General features: G+C 38.5%; 1 protein-coding gene across 1 annotated transcript in view; it reads right to left on the reverse strand.

The window, feature by feature from the left end:
- The window catches only part of FSTL4 (follistatin like 4), an 856,236-nt gene that overhangs the window by 43,140 nt on the left and 788,274 nt on the right, over positions 1–24,822 (reverse strand). Inside the window, exons 9-11 of the mRNA XM_036752996.1 lie at positions 24,353–24,487; positions 21,686–21,712; positions 9,735–9,853 (exon numbers count right to left, since the gene is read on the reverse strand). Coding sequence (XP_036608891.1) covers positions 9,735–9,853; positions 21,686–21,712; positions 24,353–24,487 — 281 coding nt within the window. The remainder of the gene's footprint in view (positions 1–9,734; positions 9,854–21,685; positions 21,713–24,352; positions 24,488–24,822) is intronic.

Consider the following 24,822-nt stretch of genomic DNA (forward strand, 5'->3'; position numbering starts at 1 on the left):
GACTGAAAAACAACAAATTATTTTTCTGTAATGGGGGATGGTGCACAAGCTTCACTTACCTTCATGGTGGTCTTTTTGCCTATTCTTATCACATGTATGGCAATGTGAGATCACTCAATGTCCCATTAAATGCTAGGACATTGTTTTCTTGCTGTCTGGGCTAATAACTTTAAACATCTCTCTAAAGAGAACCTAGAAATCATTCTTACATATAGCTACAATATATCTACATATTATGATTTTGTTTAATATAGGAATGCCAATATTGGTGCTGTTTTTTATCATAGTATGTCTACTCTTTGATGAGTACCAGCAGTTAAGGTAACACTTATGGATGGTCAAAAACCTGTGGGATTCTTGGTACATTTTGTCTTCTTTTTCTTACCCTGCCACTGTCACTGCAGAAGTAGAAGGGAACAACTCATAACTGAGGGCCATTTTTTAAATCTTCTTTTCTTCCATGAGCTTCCATGACCAAAGACTGCATTATCAAGTATTCAGTCTGCTGGTGATGAGCCTCTTTGTACTTAACTAGGCTGGTCCTCAAAAAGCAGAACTAGTCTGCAGCTAGGACAGTTTTCAAAGCCAGCCTGCCTGGCCTTCTTTCCTTCCTCGCCTTGAATGTTTATTTAATCTTCTAACAAAGATGAAGTTTTCACTAATAAAATAAATTGTGAAATGTGAGCCTAATGGAATATTAAGGCTCTATAAGAAATTACAAACATAAGGAACATGTAGAAGCCTGGAAAGAATCACGTGAAATGATGCAAAGAGAAGCAAATAGACCCAGGAAAGCATCACAATGACTACAACACTATAAATGTAAAGGATGACAACCACAAAACAACTGAAATTGAATGTGGTAAAATAGTACAAATACAATAGTCCAAAATAAGATTTGATATGATATCTCCCCTCTGCTATTTTGCAATTGCTGGGATTCTCAGGTATGGAGCATTGTATAATATCAAACTTTTAAAAATTTGTTGATTAATTATGCTGTATTTTTTCTCTTCCTTTAAAAAAAGTATTGTAAGGGATGGTTCTCTGGAAGTGGGAAATGTAAGCAATTTAAGAATAAGATGTAGCAAGAAAATCTATTAAAATTATATGATCAAAGCGTGTTTGAGCAGAGTACAAAAAAGTCATAAGCATATTTACCAAAAGAAAGTTGTTTAATACAAATATGCCATTTACTATTTACTTCTACTACCACCACTACCACTACTACTACTACTACTACTACTACCACTAGCAAACATTTATTATGTGTCAGGCACTGTACTAGGGGTTTTAAGAATATTATCTTGTTTTATTTTCACAAAAAGTCTGGGAGATAGGTTTATTATTATTATTAGCACCCACATTTTACAGAAGAGGAAACTGAGGCAAATGGAGGTTTGTGACTTGCCCAGGGCCACATAGCTAGTAAGTATCTGAGGCCAGATTTGAACTCAGGCCTTCCTGATTCCAGGCCAAAGGCTCTATTGCATTTTTATTTTATTTTATTTTATTTTCATGGTTTTCTTGCATCACTCTCATTTCTCTTCCCAATTTTTCCTCTACTTCTCTAACTTGCTTTTCCAAATCCTTTTTGAGCTCTTCCATGGCCTGAGAACAGTTCATGTTTTTCTTGGAGGCTTTTGATGTAGGCTCTTTGACTTTGTTGACTTCTTCTGGCTGTATGTTTTGGTCTTCTTTGTCACCAAAGAAAGATTCTAAAGTCTGAGCCAACTTACTTGACCCTTGAGTTTTTCAGTGGGGTATGACTGCTTGTAGAGTATAGAGTACTTTGTCCCAAGCTTGAGGGGCTGCACTATTGTTTTCAGAGCTATTTCTACACAGCAAGCTCTGCCACACCAGCACTACTCCTCCCCCAGGAACTGCCAACCCGGAATGGCCTCAGATCTAAGCTGGGTCTTCACTCTTGCTCAGAACCACCACTTAATTCCTCCTACCAAGTGGGCCTGGGGCCAGAAGCAACTGCAGCTGTAGCTCTGTAAGCAGCCTCAGAGTTGTATCACCTCCGCTGCCCAAACCCAAACCCCTTTCACTCTGTCCCAACAGCTTTTCCCACTTCTCTATTGTCTTTGGTGTTTGTGGGTTGAGAAGTCTGGTAACTGCCACAGCTCACTGATTCAGGGCGCTAGGGCCTGTTCCACCCAGCTCCTGTTCTGGTTGGTCCACATGGCCCACACTGGGCTCTGCTCTGCTGTGCTCCGCTCCCAGCTCTGTGCATGATAGACCTCACCCTGTGACCATCCAGGCTGTCCTGGGCTGGAGCCCTGCTTCCCTCTGCTATTTTGTGGATTCTGCAGTTCTAGAATTTGTTCAGAGCCATTTTTATAGGTGTTTGGAGGGTCCTGGGGGGGGGAGCTCCCTGCTTTCTAGCCACCATCTGCATTTTTATTTTAAAAAACCACAATTTTTAATCATAAATAGTCTCTGATTTTTCAGCTGATTAAAAGGAATATTCAGTACTTCAATATATCAGTAATTTAATCAATATCATCTTTTTTCCACTGGTACAGATTGGGTGGGATATATTCAAAACAACTCATGTTAAGTGATTCTTCTTTATACTCCCACGAATCTGTAGAGGACTCACCCAGGACACTATAGGCCTTCTTCGAGAGCTTTTCACTGAGACCAGTGCAGTATTCAAGCTGTCTATCTGAAATAACTTATTTGCCAGTCAACCTCCTTAACTGATTATAAATTTCCATTTTATGCCACTTCTCATATACAAGTCATTGCTGGCATTATGCTGCAGAGAATTTCTACTCAACATTCATCTGGCTATCATACACCTGTAATTTGGATTCTTTAGAGATTTGTTTGTGTATGTTTAGCTTGGTATCACTGACATCATTACAATTCCCCAAATGAAATATAACTAATTTTTTCCATTCTGTTCAATTCCTGGCCTCACTGATTTTCATCTGCATCTATTGTCACTAGTGTATATATGTACACAGACACAAATCAGATTGTGGGAGAGAAAGAGACTACACAGACTATGATACACTGTTGGATAGATAGCCTATGGATTCTCCCTCTCTCTCTGTCTCTCTGTCTCTCTCCCTGTCTCTCTCTCTCTGTGTCTCTCTTACTTTTATAAACACATTAGATGTGAGCAAACTGGAAGCCCAAAAGCTATAAAATGCATTTTGTGGCAGCATAAATAATTACCAAGTAAAAGAAAAATGTTTGTTATAATGCTCATTAGATTTTAAGAAGTTGATAACATAGATACTGACATTTTCTTCACCCCTCAAGTACTCCTACTGGTTTAGTTTGTGAATCTGTGGCACAGCAGAAAGATTCCTGGCATCAGAGTCATTCCGGGATTCACATCGATGTTTGACACTTATGCGAGACAGTGGGCCTTGTAACTCCATGGGCCTCATTTTCCTCATTTATAAAATGAAAGATAGGAAAAAAAGAACAAAGTAAAAAAGTGTACAGCAGAGAACAAAAGAAAATTCACAAAGAAGAAAAGAAAAGATGGACAGTTCTTAACACAAGGTGTGTGATTTATCATACAGCCTTTCTTGAAATGAAAATTCATTGTTACACATTCTGAATCCTCTCTTACGTTCTGCAATGCACACAACGTGCTTTTCTTTTTTCTTTCTTATTGTGCATTTAAGTTTCAATATTTAAGTTTATGATATGTTTTTGTTTCTTTTCTCTATTCTGTATTTGTGTTCTGGCTCTTGAGTCTAAAATAAAATTTTTGAAAAAGGAAAAAAGAAATAAAATGAAAGGTTCTGAGTAGATGGCCTCTAAGGTTCCTTCCATTTTTAGGTCTATTGATTATGTGAATCTTGTCTTAATAATAAGATTTCCTAAAAAGAGATATGAAAATCACTCAATCATGGCCCAATCAGATTGCCTTTTGGACATTCTTTTATTCATATAGATTGATTGGTCATACAACAAATAACCTAGGGCTTTTGACCAAGCTGAATGCCGGAGAGAACTCATAACACCGCCCGCCCCCCCAAAAGACACAAACCAAACCATTGGCACCATGCTACCTTTGAAGTAGTCTTTGCCCCCATGTTTTGATATTTAGAAGATGTAAAAGGGCATTCTGGTTGGACATTGAATAGAATGAACAGGGGGGTGTCCTGCGGAGCCAGCTCTGGGGGTAGCAGGCCTTGACCTAGGACCTATTACAATCATGACTGGCAAAAGAATGGTAACCTTGTGGTTTCCATGATTTTGGCAGGAGTTCGATCATTTCCCTGTCTTAAATCAGAAAACAAAGAAGAGAAAGACAGGAAAACATTTCGTAGCTATGTTAATATTTGGAACCATTTTAATCATGCATGAGATAGTGTATAAAGTATGAGCTATAGGGAGCTGAAAAAAAAACCAACCCATCACATTGTCATGGGAACAAGCAGCTTCATTCACCTCCAGCCTCCTAACGCCTTCACAGTACACCATCTGTCTGTAACACATTCCCTGCTGAGTCTCAGGGTTCAGCTGCAGCTGATGTTTGACATGTGATATACTTTATGCTACCTTTTTACTTCTCATTTGTTCTTTTGGAGGAAGCCAGTAGAGAAGGGGACTTAGGAATTGAGAGATATACTGGAAAGAATTTGGAGCATGAAAATCAGACAAAAGGTAGAGGCAGAAGACGTGCCAACAAAAGCGGGGGTGACCTCTGAGACCCGCCTGAAATTCTAAGATTCTAAATGTTTCCAGAGTACCTACTGTGCGTCTGGCACAGAATACATTTAAAATGGTAGCAGAGGCAGAATGGTATAACAGAAAAACAATAGGCTTGGAATCAGGAGGTCTGTGTTCAAGGGTGGGCTCCAGCACTTACTGGGTATAAATCTTTGTAACTCTTTTTCACTCTCATTAATAACATGAAAATCAGAATCAGGGTATGTGCTTGTAAATGTTTAGCAACTGGGTTTTTGAAAATTTATGGCATTCTTTTAAATTGAATCTGCATTAGCATTTTTTCCATCACTTTCTTAAGTCTAAAAAAATCTAAATACAATAAACAAAGCCCTGATTGGAAGCAAATGCTGATTTCTAAGGTCTAAGTAGGCACATTGAAAATTGAACATCTGGCTCTCTTTAGCAGGCTTCAGAACAGCACCGATAAGAATACTTAAGCTATTTATCTTACAGGGGTGTTTTTGAAGATAGCACTTTATGAACCTTTAAAAATGTGATATTATTACTATCGCTGCTAACCTGAGATACAGTCAATACATAAGTTTTTATTAAGATTGCACTATGTGCCAGGCTCTATGTTAAGCATTGAAGATACAAAGAAAGGGGAAAAAACCAGTTACTGTCCTCAAGAAGCTCACTACCTAATGAAGGAAGCTATAGAAGATGAATAGACTCTAAGCTTAGAGGAGCTTAGACTCCCTGAGTAGAAGGCTTACACGTTAGAAATAAATCCTTAGAGCCCCAGGCCCATATTCCCAACTTTCCATTGGATGTTTGCACCTGGATTTTTTATATTAAATTCAACATGTTTAAAATGGAAATTATCACCTTTTCCATAAAGCTGCTGGCCCTCCCAAGTTTTCTATTAGTGTTAACGACACCACTACCTTCTCAATAACTCAGGCTCATAAACTTGGAGTTAACTTTGATGCTTCTATCTTTCACATTCCCACATCCAATCAAGCTGTCAAGTCTAACTTTACACACATTGAACTTTTCAGCATGGCTTCCTTGGGCGTCCTCCTTTCCACTTGTACTGTCATCATCTTAGGTCACCTTGTTGTGTCTTCCCATTGAAGCTGCTGTAACTGTTTCTTAAACGATCTTTTCCCTTACATTCCTAGAATTACAGAATCTCAATTTTGGAAGAGTCTTCAGATGCCAACTAGTATAACCCACAGATCAACAAGAATCTTCTTTACAGCATACTCCATGAGGACTCATTCAGCTTCCTGATGAAGGCTTCCCGTGAAAAGCTCACTATCCTCAGAGACAGCCTACCCTACTTTCGGACAGTTCTAATTATATGACATTTTTCTTTACATAAAGCCTAGATTTGCCTCTTTGCAATTTCCATCCTGATAGGACTAATATTTACCTGCTTTTTTCTCAGATATGGCTTCTTTCACCCACAACATGAGCTGAGACCAGACCATACCTCCTTCCCTCTTTTGACAGGGGCTAACATTACCTAAAAGGTGACAAAGAGGTCCCTGGGATGTGACTGGCTTAAGCTTACCCAATACAGCCTCCTGATCAACTAAAACCCTAAGCACAGGCAGTCTGAGTCACTCCACTTGGGTGGATTTCTGAAGACCATGCAAGTCACCATGTCCTTCACCACATCTTGGCCAGATTAATTTTCACATGGAGATGAGGGACTGCATTGGGAGAAGCTAAGTGCTAGTATATCCTTGCTGTATCAGGGCAGAGTGAACCTCATTTTGTTAAGTGTCCAATGACTTGGGAGTGTCTCATTTTGTTCTAACATGAAATCTGTACTAACAGAGTGCTTTTGCTAGAGCCACCTCCCACAGATCCAGTGCTCATTGAGTACTGTTTGGGGCAGCTAGTATAGAGGGTAGAGAACCAAGTCTAAAGTCAGGAAGACCTGAGTTCAAATCTGATCTCAGATACTTACTAGCTATGTGACCCTGGACAAGTCATTTCACTTGTTTGCCTCAGTTTTCTCATCTGTAAAATGGGGATAATAACCTATCTCCCAGGCGGTTGTAAGGATCAAATGAAATGATAATTGTAAAGCGCACTAATTGTAGTACTTGGCACATAATAAGGACTCTATAAATATAAGTTATAATTACTATCTTTATGTTATTCCTATTCCACATGACATCCCTTTAAATACATCAGTGCAGTTATCATGTGTCCCCACAATTCTCTCTTCTCTAGGCTAAAGGTACCAAGTTCCTTCTATAGATCATTCTATGACTAGAACTGAAGGCCCTTCACCATTCTGGTTACCTTTCTCCCAGATACTCTCTAGCTTACCAAAATCCTTCCTAAAATATGGTGCCCACATACTCCAGATGGGATCTGATGATGGTAATCCTGAACACTCTGTTTCTCTTAATATAACCTAATAGTATTGCATTAATTTGCTTGGCTGCCATATCATAATGGCTCATATTGAACTTGTAGTCCATTAAAACTACCTTATCTGGGGAAGCTAGGTGGTGCAGTGAGTAGAGCACCAGCCCTGGAGTCAGGAGGACCTGAGTTCAAATCCGGCCTCAGACACTTGACACACTTACTGGATGTGTGACCTTGGACAAGTCATTTAACCCCAATTGCCCTGCCTTCCCCCTGCAAAAAAAAAAAAAACAAAACAAAAAACAAAACAAAAAACTCTAAGGATGTAAAAAAAAATTTAAAAAACCAAAAAAAAACCTCCCTTATTGTTTTAAAGACAAACTGCTGCCTAGTCATACCTTGCCCACCTTGTACTTGTGAAATTAATTTTTGAAATGAAGCACTGGACTTCACATTTACATTGTATCTTGTTAGACATGGCCCAATATTCTAGCCTAGCATCTTGTCCTGAGGCTGCCATCTAGTATGTTGGCTATTACTTCCAATCCATTTTCCTTTCTCCACTTAATATCTGATATGATGTCTGAGTCATGTTCCTAATGCATTGCTCTGATTTTATGACTCTACTCAAAGAACCTCTGGTGGCCCCACCCTGGTTTTCTTCTACCCTACTTGTTTGATTTTTTTTTGTCTAGACCTGAGATGATGGCATCACTAAAGGGAACTTTTGGTGAATAATTGCCCCCCACCAGTACAACTTGGCAGTGGTTCTGCAGTTGGTCTTTCAACTGTAAGTCAGTTGACTTCTGTGAAGGGACAGGTTTAGTTCTTGCTAAAATACAGAATTTATACCAACAAAGGCTCCATATAATGACTTAAAATTAACTGATAAAAATTGACTAGATACACGAATCTCCAAATGATCTCACAGTACTTAAGTAGAGGAAAAGTGTTAGTGGAATTTAGTGTCCTTTTTTATGATTACTTCAAATTAAATAGTCTGGAAAACTGCCTTTTAATTGAATTCTGAATCGCAGAATGTAGAAATGCAAAATGAGGGAGATAATAAGAACGAACTGTTAATAATGACACAATCCTAATGAAGTCACTTCTCTACGGAGCTCCAAGCCCTTCGGCCTAACTCATGTCATTTTTTTTTACTGTCTTCATGCACAGTAGTTGGGTTTGTATTTCTCATGTTTTCCAAAGTAAAACTGAGGCACAGGAAAGAGAAAGATACTTGTCTTGGGAATGGAAAAGAACAGGGAACATAAATAAGAGGCAATGTGGTGTAATATAAAGAGTATTGGTCTAGGAGTCGTGGGAAGTCCTTTAACTTTTGACACTAAGGTCTTAGTTTCCACCTCACAGGCTTATTGTGAGGCTCAAATAAGATAAAATATGTAAAGTGCTTAGCAAACCTTAATAGCCTGGGTTTTTTATTTTTATTATTACTGTTGTATCTGGCTTCTAGTTCTGTCTCTGTCTCCTAATTCTTGGTATGACTTTGGGATGGTTGATTTCTTCTTTTAGACCTCAGTTTGGGCAAAATTGGCAATATCTCATTTTTAAAAGTAGCCACATTCCTGAGATTTGTCTCTATATCAGTTTAAAATACTTGAGGCGCATTTTTTTTCTTTAAGGGAACCACAAATGGGAATGCTTTTACCGTGGGAATGACTTATTCCTTTGTCTTCTCCCGCTTTCCCACTCCATGCCCTTATATCCATTTTATACAGTGAGTTCCACTTATCTTTTATCAGGTTTTCTTCAAGCAGGGCCCACCCATGAAGAAATTTAAAAGGGAAAGAGAATAAACAAAAACACAATAAACCGTTACACTGGGGGTAGTAGGAAGCTTCTACATTAGACGATGAGAATCCACCACTGAATATAATTCTGTCCAAACTTGGTTTTCAAAGCCTTCCTTAATCTTCCTTCACCAGTGTCTGGCCTCCTTCCCCCTGGACACGCACTTTTTACTCTTGCCAAGTCATTCCCTTTTTTCTTTCAATACAATGACCCATCCCAACATGGGAGGCTCTTTCCTATGTCTATCCTGTTCAAGCTGTTCTGCTTTTTGGGAAGGCCTCTCCTATTTTTCTCCTCTTAAGAGTGACCCATTGTTCCTTCAAGGCCCAGCTTATGTTCCGCCTCCTCCAGCAGGTCTTCCTTGCCTGACTACTCCAAGAGCTCATTCATTTTCTGCTTTTCTTAGTCCCCACAGTTGCTAGAGTCTTCCCCTGCAAGGTTACATTCCATTTTCTCTTTATGTATGTAATTATTCACATGTTGACTTTACTGGCATATAGTAAGTACTTAATTCATGCATTTTGATAAGTGAAGGATTCCTCTGATACTGTCTGTATCTGATTCTTATGCACGGTCTTGAATCTTTCTCTAATGGTTTCATATGTTTTAGTTGTCTCTTATCACCTTAACACCTAATGTTCCCTCTCAAGCCAGGGAAGGATAATGTTACTTGATTGCCTTTTGTATCCCTGCACTATCTATCACACTGCTAGCTCCCTTCAACATGGTTTATTTCAATGTTTAAAAGAAATTATTTGAGTTGAATGAAAACCCAGTCAAATTGAGTCCAGGGCTTTGTTTGTACAAAGCTGCTGATGAATTGATTTTTAGCCCTTCATTTCCCATGGTGTCCCATATATGCTGCTTCCAGCAGAGAAACTTACATAGCTTGCAAAAATCTTTTCACCGGGCTTGATGTGTCTCCTGATCTCACAGTCAGTTGGTTGAATGATTGTGATCCCATCATCCGAAAAGACGTAAAACACGTTTCCCACACTGAGACCTTTCAGAAAAACAGGACGAGAAAAACAGAATAATCATTATGGCCTTTCAGCCAGTTTCCCATGGACCATCAAAGATATTGCCTAGAATAAAACTGGCTGTTACGATGTAGCTGGTATAGTCACAAAATGAAACTTTGTGGCATGAGAAGGGGAGGGGGGAGAGGTAGGGAAGAAGATGCATTGGCTTAGTGCTGTGTATGGCAGGAAGTCATAAAGCATTTTGGAAGTCTCATGAATCCGAAAATTTGGAATCTGAGGGGTTCTTATGACAAGAGGCCTCTTCCATCAAAAATTATTTCTCTCCTGCTTCAGCATCAGTGGCTTCTCCTATTACTTTTCCAGTGAGAAATAGGCCTTTATATACATCTGACCTTTCTTGGTATAGAAGGAAATAGCTCCTTTCACCAAAGCTGAACGTGTTTGAGTAAACAATGTTTAAACGCTGTAGGATGTGGCAAGGGGCATATTTTACCCCCTACTCCCTTCATTTTTTTCTTTTGCATCACTAATGCCTCATAAAGGTTCTGATTCCATCTGTGCAGAAAATTCCTAATTTGGGAACTCTTCCCAACAACAAAGATTGTACTCCTGTCTATGATTTAGTCTTAAGGAGTTATCTGAGGTGCCAAGAGGTTAAACTATTTGGGTTAGAGTCACATAGCTAATAAGTCTCAACGACTGGAATGAAACCCAAGTATTCCACCTACTCAACCACAACTGCCTGTTTATACAGTAAGGGCTTAATAAATACTCAATGAAATGAACTAAATCTTTATAAAGTAGGTTCTTGGCATGGCAGGTATACAATGCTATACAATGCTCCAATCAAACTAGGGCATTCCAGAGTTTCAGAAATGCCGTTTTACAGCTGAATCTTCTATTAAGGGAGACATTTTATTTTTTCTGTATGTTTCTTGGAGTTTATACCTGAAAAGCTGAAACCTAACTTCTCTGGCTCTTAATGAAGAATACATGCAAGAGCAATAAAGTTGTTTATGTTTTCCATTACATTTAAGATCTTTTTGCAGCAATGCAGTAAGAAAGAGCCTTGTTCCCAATTCCAAAGGACACAGCTGGTCTTGTCCTTATCTGCCAAATGTTCTAGTCAAAGCAGGGAGAAACATAGAATCATGGAGTGACAGAGGTAGAAGAATGATAAGCTCTTAGATCTAGATCAGGAAGGTACCTTAGAGAATATCTAGTCCAGCATCCAACATCTAGTCCAAGCCATTTGGCACAATGGAGAGAATACTGGGCTTGGAGTTAGGAAGACTCATCTTCCTGAGTTCAAATCTGGCCTCACACACACTTACTAGCTGTGTGACCTTGGGCAAGTCACTTAACCCTGTTTGCGTCAGTTTCATCATCTGTGAATGATCTAGAGAAGAAAATGTCAAACCACTCTAATATCTTTGTCAAGAAAACCGCAAATGAGGTTATGAAGAGTGTGAAAATTTCATGATTGAAATGAATGAACAACAAAGTCCACCTTCCTAATATACAGATGAAGAAATGAAGTCCCAATTGGTCCAAGTTCACACAGTGACTCTGGCCTTGGTGGGTCTAAAAGCCAAGTGTGCTGATTTTGAACTTGAACTTCTATCTATTGCACCTCATTACTTCTGTTTAAAAGTCATCAGAAAAGAGATTTAGGGGGAAGGCAAGAGCTAATCTAGTTCAATACCCTCATTTTACAGATGAGGAAATAGATGCTTAGAATGAAAATGACTTGTTCAAAGTCACAGAGGCAGTAAGTGGCAGAGCCAGCACTTTAATCAAAGCCACTTAATACAAATTCCACTGCACTATATTGCTTTGCAATAATATCATTATCACTATGAAAATAAAACATTAAAAACCAGAGGCCTTCTGGGTTTGAAAGAATGTTGAATAAATGTAGACAAATAAAAATTCTTCATCCGAGGAATTTTTTAAAAGAAAGAGCCATGCTTGACATTTCTATATTTTTAAAATAGAAAATTTCTATTATTTGATAAAACTGGGGAATGATATTCTTGTCACTAGATAGTTATGATAGCAGAATTGTTTTTTACCTTTAATACGCGGAAATTTGCACATTGAATTCAATAATCATTTATTAAGTGACTGTTATGTGCCAGATTCTAGAAACACAAACCCCACAATGAAAGTCTCTGCTGGCAAGGAGCTTCCATTAAATTAGGGGGAAACAATATGAACACAGATAACGAATATAAACACATACAAAATACACATTGAAAATCTCTCACTAGCTTTTACCATTCTCACTAATTATTATTTTTCTCTCTTTTCATTCATTTTTGAGAAAAATATTTATTCAGTACTTTCACTTCCTCTTCTCTCACTTTTTTCTAAACCTTCTGCAATCTAACTTCTAACCTCATTTATTACTCACCTGAAATTACTCTTTCTAAAGTCAACCACTAATCTCTTATTTGTCAGATTTGATAATCATTTCCCCAATACTAGTCTATCACTTCTAGGATTAAATATCAACTCCTCCGCCTTGCATTTAAAGCCCCCTCATAACCTGACCCCATCCCATCTTTCCAGATCTATTTTATATTACCCTCCACAAACTCTACAAATCCAGCCATGTTGACTTACTTTTTTCCCTCACATATGGTGCCCCATTTTCCAACTCCATGCATTTGTACTAGTGATCTCCCATGCTCGGAAAGCTCTTTTTTTCTCACCTCCATCTCTAAGAGTCCCTGGTTTCCTTTCAGAATATTTCAAGTTCTACCTTCTGCATGAGACCTTTCTTGGTCCCCTAAATAACTAGGGCCTTCCCTTCTAATGCACCTTTACATCTGCTTTGTGTGTGTTTTCTACATCCATACATTCATACGTGAACGTATGTATGTTGTCTTTCCAAATAGAACACATTAAGAAAACAAACAATTTTACTTGTATAAAATTGAAAAATTTTTACACTCAAAAAAGACAATGCAGTTAAACTTATAAGGGAAAGTGTATTAGGAAAAAAAAATCTTTGCAGCAAGTGCTGATAAAGGCCTTAAATCCGTAATATATAGGAATCTAATCAAAATATTAAAGGACAAGAAACAATCCCAAACAGATAAATGGTCAGAGGATATAAGAGGCATTTCTCAAAAGAATAAAAACAAACAAACAACAGTCATATCAAAAATGTTCCAAGTCACTAAAAAAAAGTGAATTGAGGAGAGCCCCGGGAAAATTTATGCTATTATTATGTTGTAAAACAATAACAAAAACAGCTATTTTGAAAGCTTAAGCACTGTAATCAGTAAAATGACCACCCACTTTTCAGATGATGAAGTACGCTATCCATGTCTTGACAAAAAGGTGAAGGACTGAAGGTATAGAACTATATATATATATATAGTATATATATATACACACACACACACACACACACACATATATATATACACACCCACACGCACATATACATATATATACATACCATATTTCCCCATGTAGAAGACATATCCTTTTTTGAAAAACTTGGGGTCTAAAAACTAGGTGCATCTTATACAGTGGCTGTAGATTTTTTACTTGCATTTCCCACTTTTTTGCACTTGTTTTTGCGCTCATTGTTGTAGATTTTTTTATTTGCATTTCCCACTTTTTTGCACTTGTTGTCTTTGTGCTCATTGTTTCACATTTGTTACTGGTATATTAGGTTACATTTTGCCGTGTTCTGCCCAGAAATGGCTCAGAAAAGATTTTCGTACAGTGCTGAATTCAAGTTAAAAGTGATCCAGTTTGCAAAAGTGAATGGAAATCGTGCTGCTGAACATAAGTTTGGTCCTCCTCCAACTGAGAAAACAATCCGAGACTGGCTACGGGAAGAAGAAACCCTACCGAAAACGCCAAGGCAGAAGGCCATGAGAGGCAAGTCAGCAAAATGGCCTGATTTAGAGAGGGAATTGAAGATACGGATTGAAGAGCAAAGGGCAATTGGAATTTCTGTGTCCACAAGGATGGTTCAGCAATGAGGCAAGAAGAACTGCTGATGAAAAAGAAGCTACTGATTTCAAAGGAGGACACAATTGGTGCTTCAGGTTCATGAAATGGAATGGACTAAGCATGCGTACACGTACCAGACTTGCCCAAAAGATGCCTGAAACTATGAGCAGATGAATAAAACTTGAGTTCAACAACTTAACTTTATGTAATACATTTTTTTTTCAAATTTCAGGCCCTAAAATTAAGGTGCATCTTATACATGGGGAAATATGGTGTGTGTGTGTGTGTATGTGTGTGTGTGTGTGTATATATATATATACACATATGTATATATTTGCACACAAGGTCAATGTGTATTTTTGTTTTTGCATGATTACAGTCACTGGTTAAAAGGGAGAGTTTTGGAATATTTTTGAGAGGGACAGAATTGGGGTGGAGGTAAGAGGGGTAGGAATACAATAAAAGAAAACAATGCTAAGCATCAAAGAAACAAATGCACAGAAGAGGACAGAAAGAGGTTAAAAGGGAATCATAGATGAGTGCAATAGTTTTGAAACTAATATGTTGAATTTATCACATAATTTTTAACGAAGTTTTGTGTGATAGAATTTCATGGTTTCATGTGGAATCCTATTTTTTGTTTTTTATTTATGGAATTGCTCATATTGGTGTTTGTCAACTTCAGAATAACAAAAAATTTAAAAGAAATGGGATGTGAGCTCTTTGAGGGCAGATATTGCCTTTATATCCACCTAGTTCCTACCAAGGTGCCCAACATGAAGTAGGTGTTTAATAAATGGTTGTTGACTGATTAAATACAAAGTCATTTTAGTCCAGGAAGGGCATTAATAACTCTGAAGAACTGAAAAGTAGTAGTGGTACTTGATCTAGGCCTTGAAGAAAACAAAGGATCTTAAAGGAATGAGGGGGAAAGGGGCACATTCTGGGTATAGGGGACTATGTCTGCAAAGGCCCAGAGCTGAAATGTTATGAGCCAGAAATAGAAATCAGGCCTGCTGGGCTGGAAAGCAGAGTGTGTGAGGGGAAGAAATGTTTGAGAAGTAAGCCTGGAAAAATAAATCTGGAGTCAAGTTGTGAAAGGCTTTAAAAGCCAAACAGAAGAGTATGTATTTTATCCTAGAGGAAGGAGGAAGGCTAGAGCATGACTTGGTCAGACCTTGGTTTTAGGTTCATTGATTTGGCAGCTTTGGGGAGGATAGATTAGAGAGGGATGAGACTTTAGACAGGAGATCAATTAGGAAGTTATTACAATGGTGCAGATGAGTGTAAATGAGGGCCTGACTTATGGGGGCAGATCTGGGAGTGGAGAGAAGGAAATACTTCCAAGAGATACGACAGAGGTAGTATATATTTGTTAAACTGAAATGAGCTGAATTGGATTAGTAAATAGAATCATAGGAATTAGACTAGAAGAGACCCTAGAGAAGACCTCAGTTATAGACACATAGTACCATAAATATCCCTAAGAATAAATGTCCCTGATTTTACAGGTGAAGAAACTGAGGGCAGGAAAGGGGCCTTGTCTGAAATCTCTTAAGGGGCAATAAAATATGATCCATGTTTATGCTCTGCTTAACATTATGTTGGCTCTGATGGTTCAGAAGGCACTGTAAGCTTCTACCAGGACTCTAGAGTCACAATTATGAATTTTCATTCTGGTTGCAGAAGGGTCAACTATTAGAGCATTCTGGTGATAGGAAGGAATACCATAGCACATAATCTATTGTAAATTGTGTGAGAGCTCCAGATTATGTTGTACGTGAAGACTTCACTGTATGAACTTTGTTGCTGCTTGTTCTGAGAATGGTGACCCTGAACACTGACTCTTTGAATGATGCTACCATGCCAATGCCCGTGCCACGGGACTGAATAGGGGAGGGATTCAAGGACAATAGGATGGCATGGGAAAAAATTATGCATTTATTCAGTAGTAGCACCACCACCAGATTTTAGCTTCTCAGAAAAACAGGTAGGTAAGTTGCTGATCCCCATACTGTATGAATCCTGACAACCATATGTGCCTGAAACTTTGGAAAGTTTGTACAAGGCAGGAGAGCTGTCATCTTTGAGTCCTTTGGAATTAAAATGCCATTGGGAGATGTAAATATGTAGCTAGCTGGCAAAGCAGCAAGTCTATCATGACATCTTCTTACGATAAGAGCAGTGAGAACTTGTATAATTGGTCTCTATGACTGGCCATTCTTGTACCAGGCATGATATACTCAAGTCATTCTGTGCTCCATTTGGAGGGTTGAATTTTTGCCTATGGTCCACCAATTGCTTACTTAAGGCACCTGGTGACCCTCTTGTATGTATGTATGTGTATATAGACATATATATATATATGTATGTATATATGTGTGTACACATATTATATACATATAATATACGCACAAATACACATACACACATACATACTTATGTGGAATTTTAGTAATTGCACTTTTATTCACCTCGAGAAGAGGCAGGGCGGCATCAGTAGTGGATAGAGAGCCAGCCCTGGAGTTAGTGGAGACTGGGGATCAAGTTCAGCTTGTGAAACATAATAGCTGTGTGACCTTGGATAAGTCATATAGCCGAAACATTTCTTTACTGGGTAAAATTATCTTTTAAAAGAAGTTGTAATGATGTATTTAATTTTTACTTTCAAACATTTACAAATTACTCCCACTTCTTGAGAGGTCTCTTATAACAAAGTAAAAATATTAAGTAAAATTAATAATATAATAATCTCATCTGAAAGTACACTCAGTATTTCACCTTTGTAGCACCCTCTACCTCTCTATTTTAAAAAAATCAACACAAATTAATGTTCCTTCTCTGCTACTAGCCCCATTAGAAAGAAGAAAAAAATTTATAATAAATACTCAGAGTCAATCAAAATAATTCCCCTCGACGGCTATACATAAAAATGTGTATTTCTCATTCAGTGCCCCAAGTCCATATAATAAACCCTCTTTAATGGATAGTATGTTTCATCATCAATCCTCCGGAATCATGAATGGCCATTGTGTACGGTGCTCCTAGTTATTACAGCTTTCAAAATTGTTTGTTTATGCAGTATTGTTGGCATTATATAAATCTTCTGCCTGGTTGTGCTCATTTCAAATCAAATCACCATGGTGCCCATTATGTGAAAAGCCCTTAATGTCAATGATGGTGGGGCATAAGAGACTTTGCTGTAGGGCTTTGCTGAAGAAAAGAAAAGATAGTTAAAGAATGAAGAGCTGGATGTCAGTGTGACCCTGGGAATGGCTGAGAATGGCCCTCATGCCCCATCTTCCTAATGCAACTCAGGCCAGACAATGCTTGAGAGAGTGGAGAGAGCTCATGGGAATAGAGCCTCCTTCTCTAGCAGCCTGGGAAACTACATCATACTCTGTCAGATCTCACTAGTCTACAGGTACAATTTCTCTAACAGCTCAAACTCAGTCTCACGAGCCAGTCTTCTTCTAAAATGGGGAGTTTCATTGATTTTTAAAGTTGGAAGCAACCATAGAGGTCATCTGGTTCAAACCACTCATTTTTTCAGATGAGGAAACTGAAGCTGAGAGATGTTAAGCGACTCTTTCAAGGTAACACGGCTTACTGGTAGAGTTGGTATCTGAAACCAGTTCCTCTGACTCCAAATTCAATTCTCTTTTGACAGTACCCTGCCTGCTTCACAATGCGATGTGATCTCTTCACTTTACCTCTCAGTGACCAAGGCAACCCTCTGTACCAGCAAATTATAGATCTGCATCAAGAGGGAATTCCCTATTACAATAAAATCACCAACTACCTTCATTAATAAAATCTACAGCTAATAGAATATTGCCCACCACATCCAAACTCTGGCAGTCACCCAGACCTATGAGGGGGTGGGGTGTATCCATTCCCTTTCTGTGTGGTCTTTCTAGATTATAATAATGTAAGTTCCTTAAGGGTAGGAACTCTACCTCTTGCTTGTATTTATGTTCCTAGTGATCATCACAAATATCACAAATATTAGCTTATTTGATCTACAAGCCAGTCCTGGGAGGTAGGTAATATCATTATCCCCATTTTTAGTTGAGGAAATTGAGGCAAACAGTGGTCAAGTAACTTGCCCAGGGTCACAGTCACTATCAGAGGTCTTCCTGACTTCAGGCCCAGTACTTACACATTAAGTGACAGTGCCACTTGTTTACTCACTCAACTCTCTCTCTCTCTCTTTCTCTCTCTCTCTCTCTCTCTCTCTCTCTTATTCCCTCCCTCTCTCTCTGTCTCTGTCTCTCTCTCTGAAATTACTTCCAGAGTATTTCCTTGCAGAGGGCAACAACTGGTTTTGAGACAAATCTGATCTTAATAAGATGGTCGCCATTGACTTACTGTTAGATAATACACAGGAGGCACTGGAGGCTTGGACTCCAGCCTCTAACAGTTTCGTTCTTGATCTGATCAGACAGGAAAGAGAGCTTCAAAGGGATTAATAATAAGCTTTATTCTAGTCTAGTTTTCTCTAACACAGTATTGCTAATAATGGAAGCACTACAAACTCCTACAGTATTCCCTAATCACTCTTCTCACAGGGGCTGGCGAGAAATGGGGGCAACTACCCCTATGCCTTGATGGGGCCAGTTGAGACATTCAACCCTAAAGAGTTCCCCTAAATCCCCTCAAGCCTCCATGGGGGCCTGTTGAGGCAAATACAGATTCCCCCCCTTCCCAGCCTTGACGGGGGCCGATCAAGGCACACAGCATCCCAGCTTGTGCGTTCAACCATAAAGGTTCCCCAGCTCACTGACCACTGACCACCTGTTTTATAGGGCAACAGACAAAGAAGGCATAATGCCAGCAATAGCCTCACAAGTTACATCACCTCATCCTTATATCTCGCTGTTCAGTAGCAGTGGATGTTTACAGTTTCAGCACGCATGTTTATATTATTTGTCCTTATGTAATGCTGTGCAAGCGTAGTGGAGATGTGGAGATGTTTTGAACCATGAGCCTGGTAACTCATATCTAATGCCTGGGAAACAGAGATTGTTATGGCCACGGATCCTGGGAAACTGAGGTTGTTATGGCCATAGAGCCTGGGAAACTGAACTCTAAGAAATAATGACAAAAATCCACTTTACACACACTAAAATCCACCTTACCTACACTAAAATTCACTTTACTTACACTTAACTTAGCTACTATATGCATATTTATTTGCTTATCATAAACAAATCATAATTTTGTGTGTGGGACTTTTTAATTCTCCATTAGTGGTTGCCATGCAAAGGATGAGTCTATTCTTCTGTCTCTCTCTCTCTCTCTCTCTCTCTCTCCCTGCCCAGTTTCTCCCTCTATCTCTTCCTCCCTTCCTTCCCTCCTTTCCACTCCCCTTCCTTCTCCAATCCCACAAATCTCTGCTATTTCTCCATCTCTTCTCTCTCACAAACACATCTTTCTCCTGGCATCCACCGGATAATCTTGACAGTTTACACCCCAGCCCTGAGGACAGGAGATCTAGCCAGGCTATATAGCAGGGAACCTGCAGCCTCTAGGTCCACAAGTGCAGCACTCTGACAAACTTCAAAGTTTGGATTTAGTCAAAAGGCTGCACTTAAGGATCTGGTGGCCTCAAGGCTGCAGGTTTCCCACCCCTGGTACAGCCAAAGGCCTATCAGTCTATACCCAACAAAACTTTTCATGGAAGCTTTTTGCTTTAAGTGACAAGGTTAACCTCTCAAGGAAAGACCAGTCCTATTTTCTTGAAACAATATTTGTTTTCACTGACTCTAGAGTGGATTTTCAAATTAAATCTTCACAAAGGTAATGCTTGAAATTTTGAGGGAAATTTCTGCATGTGCTTGAGGGTTCAGTAAATAAACCACTCTAGGAAATATGATTCATGAAATAGCCTGAAGGTTTGCTTCTGTTTAAAGTGTTTTGCTTATTGCTGGAGGCATTTGGATGCAGCCTTTTCTTAGAAAGCCTTCTTTTCCCCTCTAAACCTGCAGGAGTTCTTTATTTTGGCCAAATACTGACCCTTCAAATCACTGAATCATAGACTTAGAACTGGAAGGGGTCCCAGAAACCATTTAATTTAACCTCCTCATTTTACACATGAAAAACCTGGGGTCCATCAACAAAGTAAAAGGCAAAGCCAAGAGTTGAACTCAAGTCACCTGATCCTAGAACCAGAGCTCTTACTCCTGCACCTACCATGGGATAAGGCTTTGTTAGTGTTTCATGGAAACTCGACATTCTATAGGATATTGTAGGATGGATTTGGTGAAAAAATAAAAAAAAAACTTTACCCTATGAAATATCAGATGTGAAATTACGTATAAATCAGAAAAACTAATTATGTATAACAATTTTGTGGTATGAAAATAGGCTTAGTTTTCTCCATTTTGCTCTCAAATTTCTCTGACCTTTATTACAAGGCTATTTTGTGTCTGTCAGCTCCCTGCAGTGATTAGCATTTATGGGATTATTTTAGAAAATGTTTCCTTAGTCTTTTTCTTAATCTTCTGAGTTAGGAGAAGCAAAGCACAAAACCACATTGTACTGGCCTAATTTTGTTTTTGGGAAACAGTGGGGAAAATTTTTTTCAGGCTTTCACTTTATCCCCATCATATGTGATTATGATCATGTGTGTGTGTGTGTGTGTGTGTGTGTGTGTGTGTGGGCATACTATCTCCCCTTACCCCCAAAACCTATTAGCTTCTAAGTTCCTTGAGACCATGTCATATTCATCTGTGTATCTCTAGTGCCCAGCACAGGGCCTTGAATATAGTAGACACTAAAATGTTTTTAACTGATATCTTTTCTTTTAACATAGTCAACATTTAACAAATATCTGTCAAATGAAATGGAATTATTTTTTTGGTAAGTACTTCACAAATGGAATCCAAAAGAGAAATAAGCCAAAGCACAGTTAATGATGGAAAATGGCCATCTATTGCTACTTAAATGTATTAAAATGTTTTAAATGCTTTTTATAAAATTTGATCACATAGAAAAGGAATAAAGTAGATGTCGGTCAAACGAGGAATGTCTAAATAAATTGCAGTAGTGGTAAATGAGTGTAATGGAGTATTGTTGTGTCATAAAAATGATGAATATGAAATTTTTCTCTGGAAACTTGGGAGGACATATGAACACATACAGAGAAGTAAACAGAATCTGGAAAACAATATATCCAATAACTATGATAATATACATGGAGAGAACAAAAAAGCTCCAACTGAATGCTGTGTAGTTATGGTGATTAAGTTTATTCCCCAAGGACAGATGAGAAAATGCATGTCCTCTCTGCTTCTTTGGAAAGGCCTACGTGGGGGGACTATAGGTGTGGAACACAGCATATTGTGTTCCATTTGGTTGACATATTGTTTAGCTTTGTTGAATTGATTTTTTCTTCCCTTTATTTTGTCATGAGAAATGGCTCAGAGGGGAGGAGAAGGGGGGATATATCTTAAAACAGAGAGGATTAAAAAATACTAAAATTAATAAAAAAGAAAAAAGTGCTACCACATTTAAAATATGGTAGGTGCTAGGGAGAATGGGAACTGAATGCTAGGCATTCTCTGGGGACCATCTACTTTCAGAAAAATAGGACTCAATGGTATTCAAGCTAATGCATTTTAATGCAAATTCCCTGACATGCACAATGTCCTAAGTTTTAATGGTTCCCCCAGCCCCAGAATCAATAGCTGTTCCTTCCCAGATTATAATCTTTGGGGCAGCTAGTCCTTCAATTCACAGGCAGATAGATGTTGGGGCCACTGAGGCTGGCAGAGGTGGGAGTGTTTCAGTGAAAGATGGCCTGTTATGAAATTGTTAGTTTCAATGAGCACATTGGAACAAAAGCAAAACCAAACGTGGGAATTCAGTACCTTCTTCTCGCCAAAGTATGTTTGCAACTGCAGCACACCAGCATTGTGAGAGCCAGGAAGTCATTGAGAGGAGGAAAACAAAAAAACCAAAGCCATATCAAAACTTTCATTAGAACAACTTCATTAAAATAGCTATTTTAGTATCAAGTAATGACTTCTCATAAAAACTACGGCATTAGATCTTTCTGCTTATGGTGCAAGTGCCTTTACAGGAAAGAACTCATACCCCCATAAGTACCCAAATTACCTTCTGGGTATAGAATTGTATCTTGAGAACATGCCATTTTGATTTTTAAGGTAACAGTATTCCCAGTAATTCAGCAGTTTCTTTTATTTTTTTTTTTAAATCTAACAGAGAGTGAGGAACATCTGGTTAAAGTCAGGAACTGATTCCTGAAGCTATTCCATGATTTTACTGATCTCCCAAGAGCTGAACATCGTACTTTTATTTAGGATCCTATATTCTTTAAGGATGCTTGCTTGCTCTGAGACATTTGTAACATTTCTAACTTGGCAAAGTTAAAGAGAGAATGGCTGATGATGAAGGAAGTCATCTTTATAGAAACTCAAGCAGTTTATAGCAATAGTAATTTAGTAATAATATTAATTTAATTATTTTTTAATATACATAGTTTATAATATAATATATACAATTATACTTTATATAGTTGTATTATATAATATGTAATATATATAATTATAATATAATTTAATAATATATAATTTAATTTAATTAATCACTTAGTAATAATAATTAATGACAATAGCAGCTAGCATTTTTATGGAATGTTAATGTTTACAAAGTGCTTTACAAATATCTCATCTGATACAACAACTCTGGGAATTAGATGCTATTATTGCCATCCCCATTTTACAGATGAGAAAACTGAATCAAAGAAAGGCTAAGCAATTCAGCCAGGGTTGAACTGCTAGGAAGTGTCTGAGGCAGGACTTGATCCTGGGGTGGACAAGATTAAAGTAAGATGCTTGTCTATGCAGGAGTCAAATTGCAATGCTTGACCATGCAGGAAGGAATCAGATTTAGGAATCCTCATCATCCCAGTGAAAAGTCTCCCCTCCTTAGAGTTCAATGTGTTTGGGCCCATCTTGACCTACCAATGACTGCATACGAATTTGTATTTTGATTGTACGTATATCTGAATAGCTATAGTAGATGATGAGCTGCTTGGGAGCATGGAGATCGTCTTATTCCACTTTGTACTGAATAATTATTCAGTATTATTCAACTGGGTGCTGCACAGTGCCTCGTATACACAAAGATGGTGTCACCCAAATATGGAATCCAGATTGAGCCTTATGGACCAATACTCTTGAGTTTGTCCTGAGGCACATGCAGAATGGACAGCTGGGAATAAATATGGGGATGCCTAAGGAGTTCTCTTTTTCCCCTTCCCACCTCCTAACCTCAAACATAGGAATAGAGAGCATGAGCTATGAAAGATCTTAGAGGTCACAGAATCCAACCTTGGCCCCCTTGGCTTCCCATTTCCCCAAGGATTGCTGATACTTGAAATTCTACCATTAGTATACACTCTCCCCATTAAAATGCAAATTCTGACTGTAGGGGGAAGAGGACAAAGTAGTAGCAAGGTCTATATTATTCTGAGTCAATAACCCTTCAGGGTGACTTATTTTCAGATCAATTTTTACCGAGACAGAAGATAAAGATATGAGGAGCTAGAGAGGGGAGGTGCAACCCAGTGGGGAGAAGGCACAGAAATGGGAGACCAGAGGCACTCACAGTAAACTTTCATTGGGCAGACATCAAATTCACCTTCACAAGGGTGAAGAATGGCAATGCTAGGCCTGATCCTGGATGGGGGTATCGAGGCCAAAAATATGTGGGGCAGCCAAGTCAGTGGAAAGTAATGCTAATGATCACCACTAGCTGACATTTATGCAGTGCCTTATGGGTAACAAAGTGCTCATTTGATTAATTTTATTCCGTGATAACCTTAGATTTGCAACTTTACATTGCTTAATCTATTTATTCATGAATTCTTAACCTTGAATCAGAGAACTTGTTTTAATTTTAATTTTTAAAAAAAATTTGATAATTGCATTTCAATACAATTGGTTTCAATTGTAATCCTATGTATTTTATTTTATACATAAAATATTATTCTGAGAAGGGGTCCACAGGTTCCTGACACGTAAAAAATTAAAAATTCCCTGGTGTACAAGAGAGTAAGGCTAAAATCACTCCAAGTTTGGCCAGCCCGGAAATGGCCATGAGGAGAACCTCCTCAGGAAGATAACAGCCCAGAGGAATTAAATGTTGCAAACATCTGTTGGACTTTCTTTTCTTGTTTTCTAATTATCTTCCTTGAAAAGATAGGTTGCTGCCCCTCGTAGTAAACCGTATGTAGAATTTTTGTACTAAAGTCACTTACTCCTCTCCCTTTAACCTTCTTTGTTTTTTATAAGATGATTATCAAGTCTAAGTCAGTCCTATTTACCTTTTGTGGTGAGACAACCATGGTTAGTCCCCCAAACATCTGTTTTCCCACAACTATAAAGGCTGGCCTCTATTGTCCCAACCAAGACAAGCACTCTGGATTAAAAGCAAGGAAGAAACTACATCTTGTGAACATATACAATTTCTAAAGAAATTTAAATATGACCCCCCGCCCTTCTCCAACTTACGGGTCTTTCTGGCTGAATCTTCAATAAAGAGAGAAGAAATATCTTCATCAACCCCTACTTCATTCTTAGCAATGCATGTGTAGGCTCCTGTATCTTCATAACGCACACTGTTGATGTGAAGTTCACTTCCATTGGCTATCAAAAAAAAAAAAGATTTAAACTAACCCAAGACTTTTAGCCCTGATCTTACCCTACTTAAGTCTGCATTTCTAAAAGGCTCCTTGCACTTAGCCAGGACTGTGAGACGAGGGTTGATTACTTCTTGCTACCTCAACAACTCTCCAGTCATGCAGACTCTGTGACCCATTTGGGGTTTTCTTGGCAAAGATACTGAAGAGCAAGGTTAAGTGACTTGCCTAGTAAGTATCTGATGCCAGATTTGAACTCAGGAAAATGAGTCTTCCTGGCTCCAGGTCTGGCATTCTATCCACTGTGCCACCTAGCTGCCCTCATAAGATTGTAGCTAGAAC

The sequence above is a fragment of the Trichosurus vulpecula genome, chromosome 3 (genome assembly GCF_011100635.1).
Source record: "Trichosurus vulpecula isolate mTriVul1 chromosome 3, mTriVul1.pri, whole genome shotgun sequence".
NCBI classification, from domain to species: domain Eukaryota; kingdom Metazoa; phylum Chordata; class Mammalia; order Diprotodontia; family Phalangeridae; genus Trichosurus; species Trichosurus vulpecula.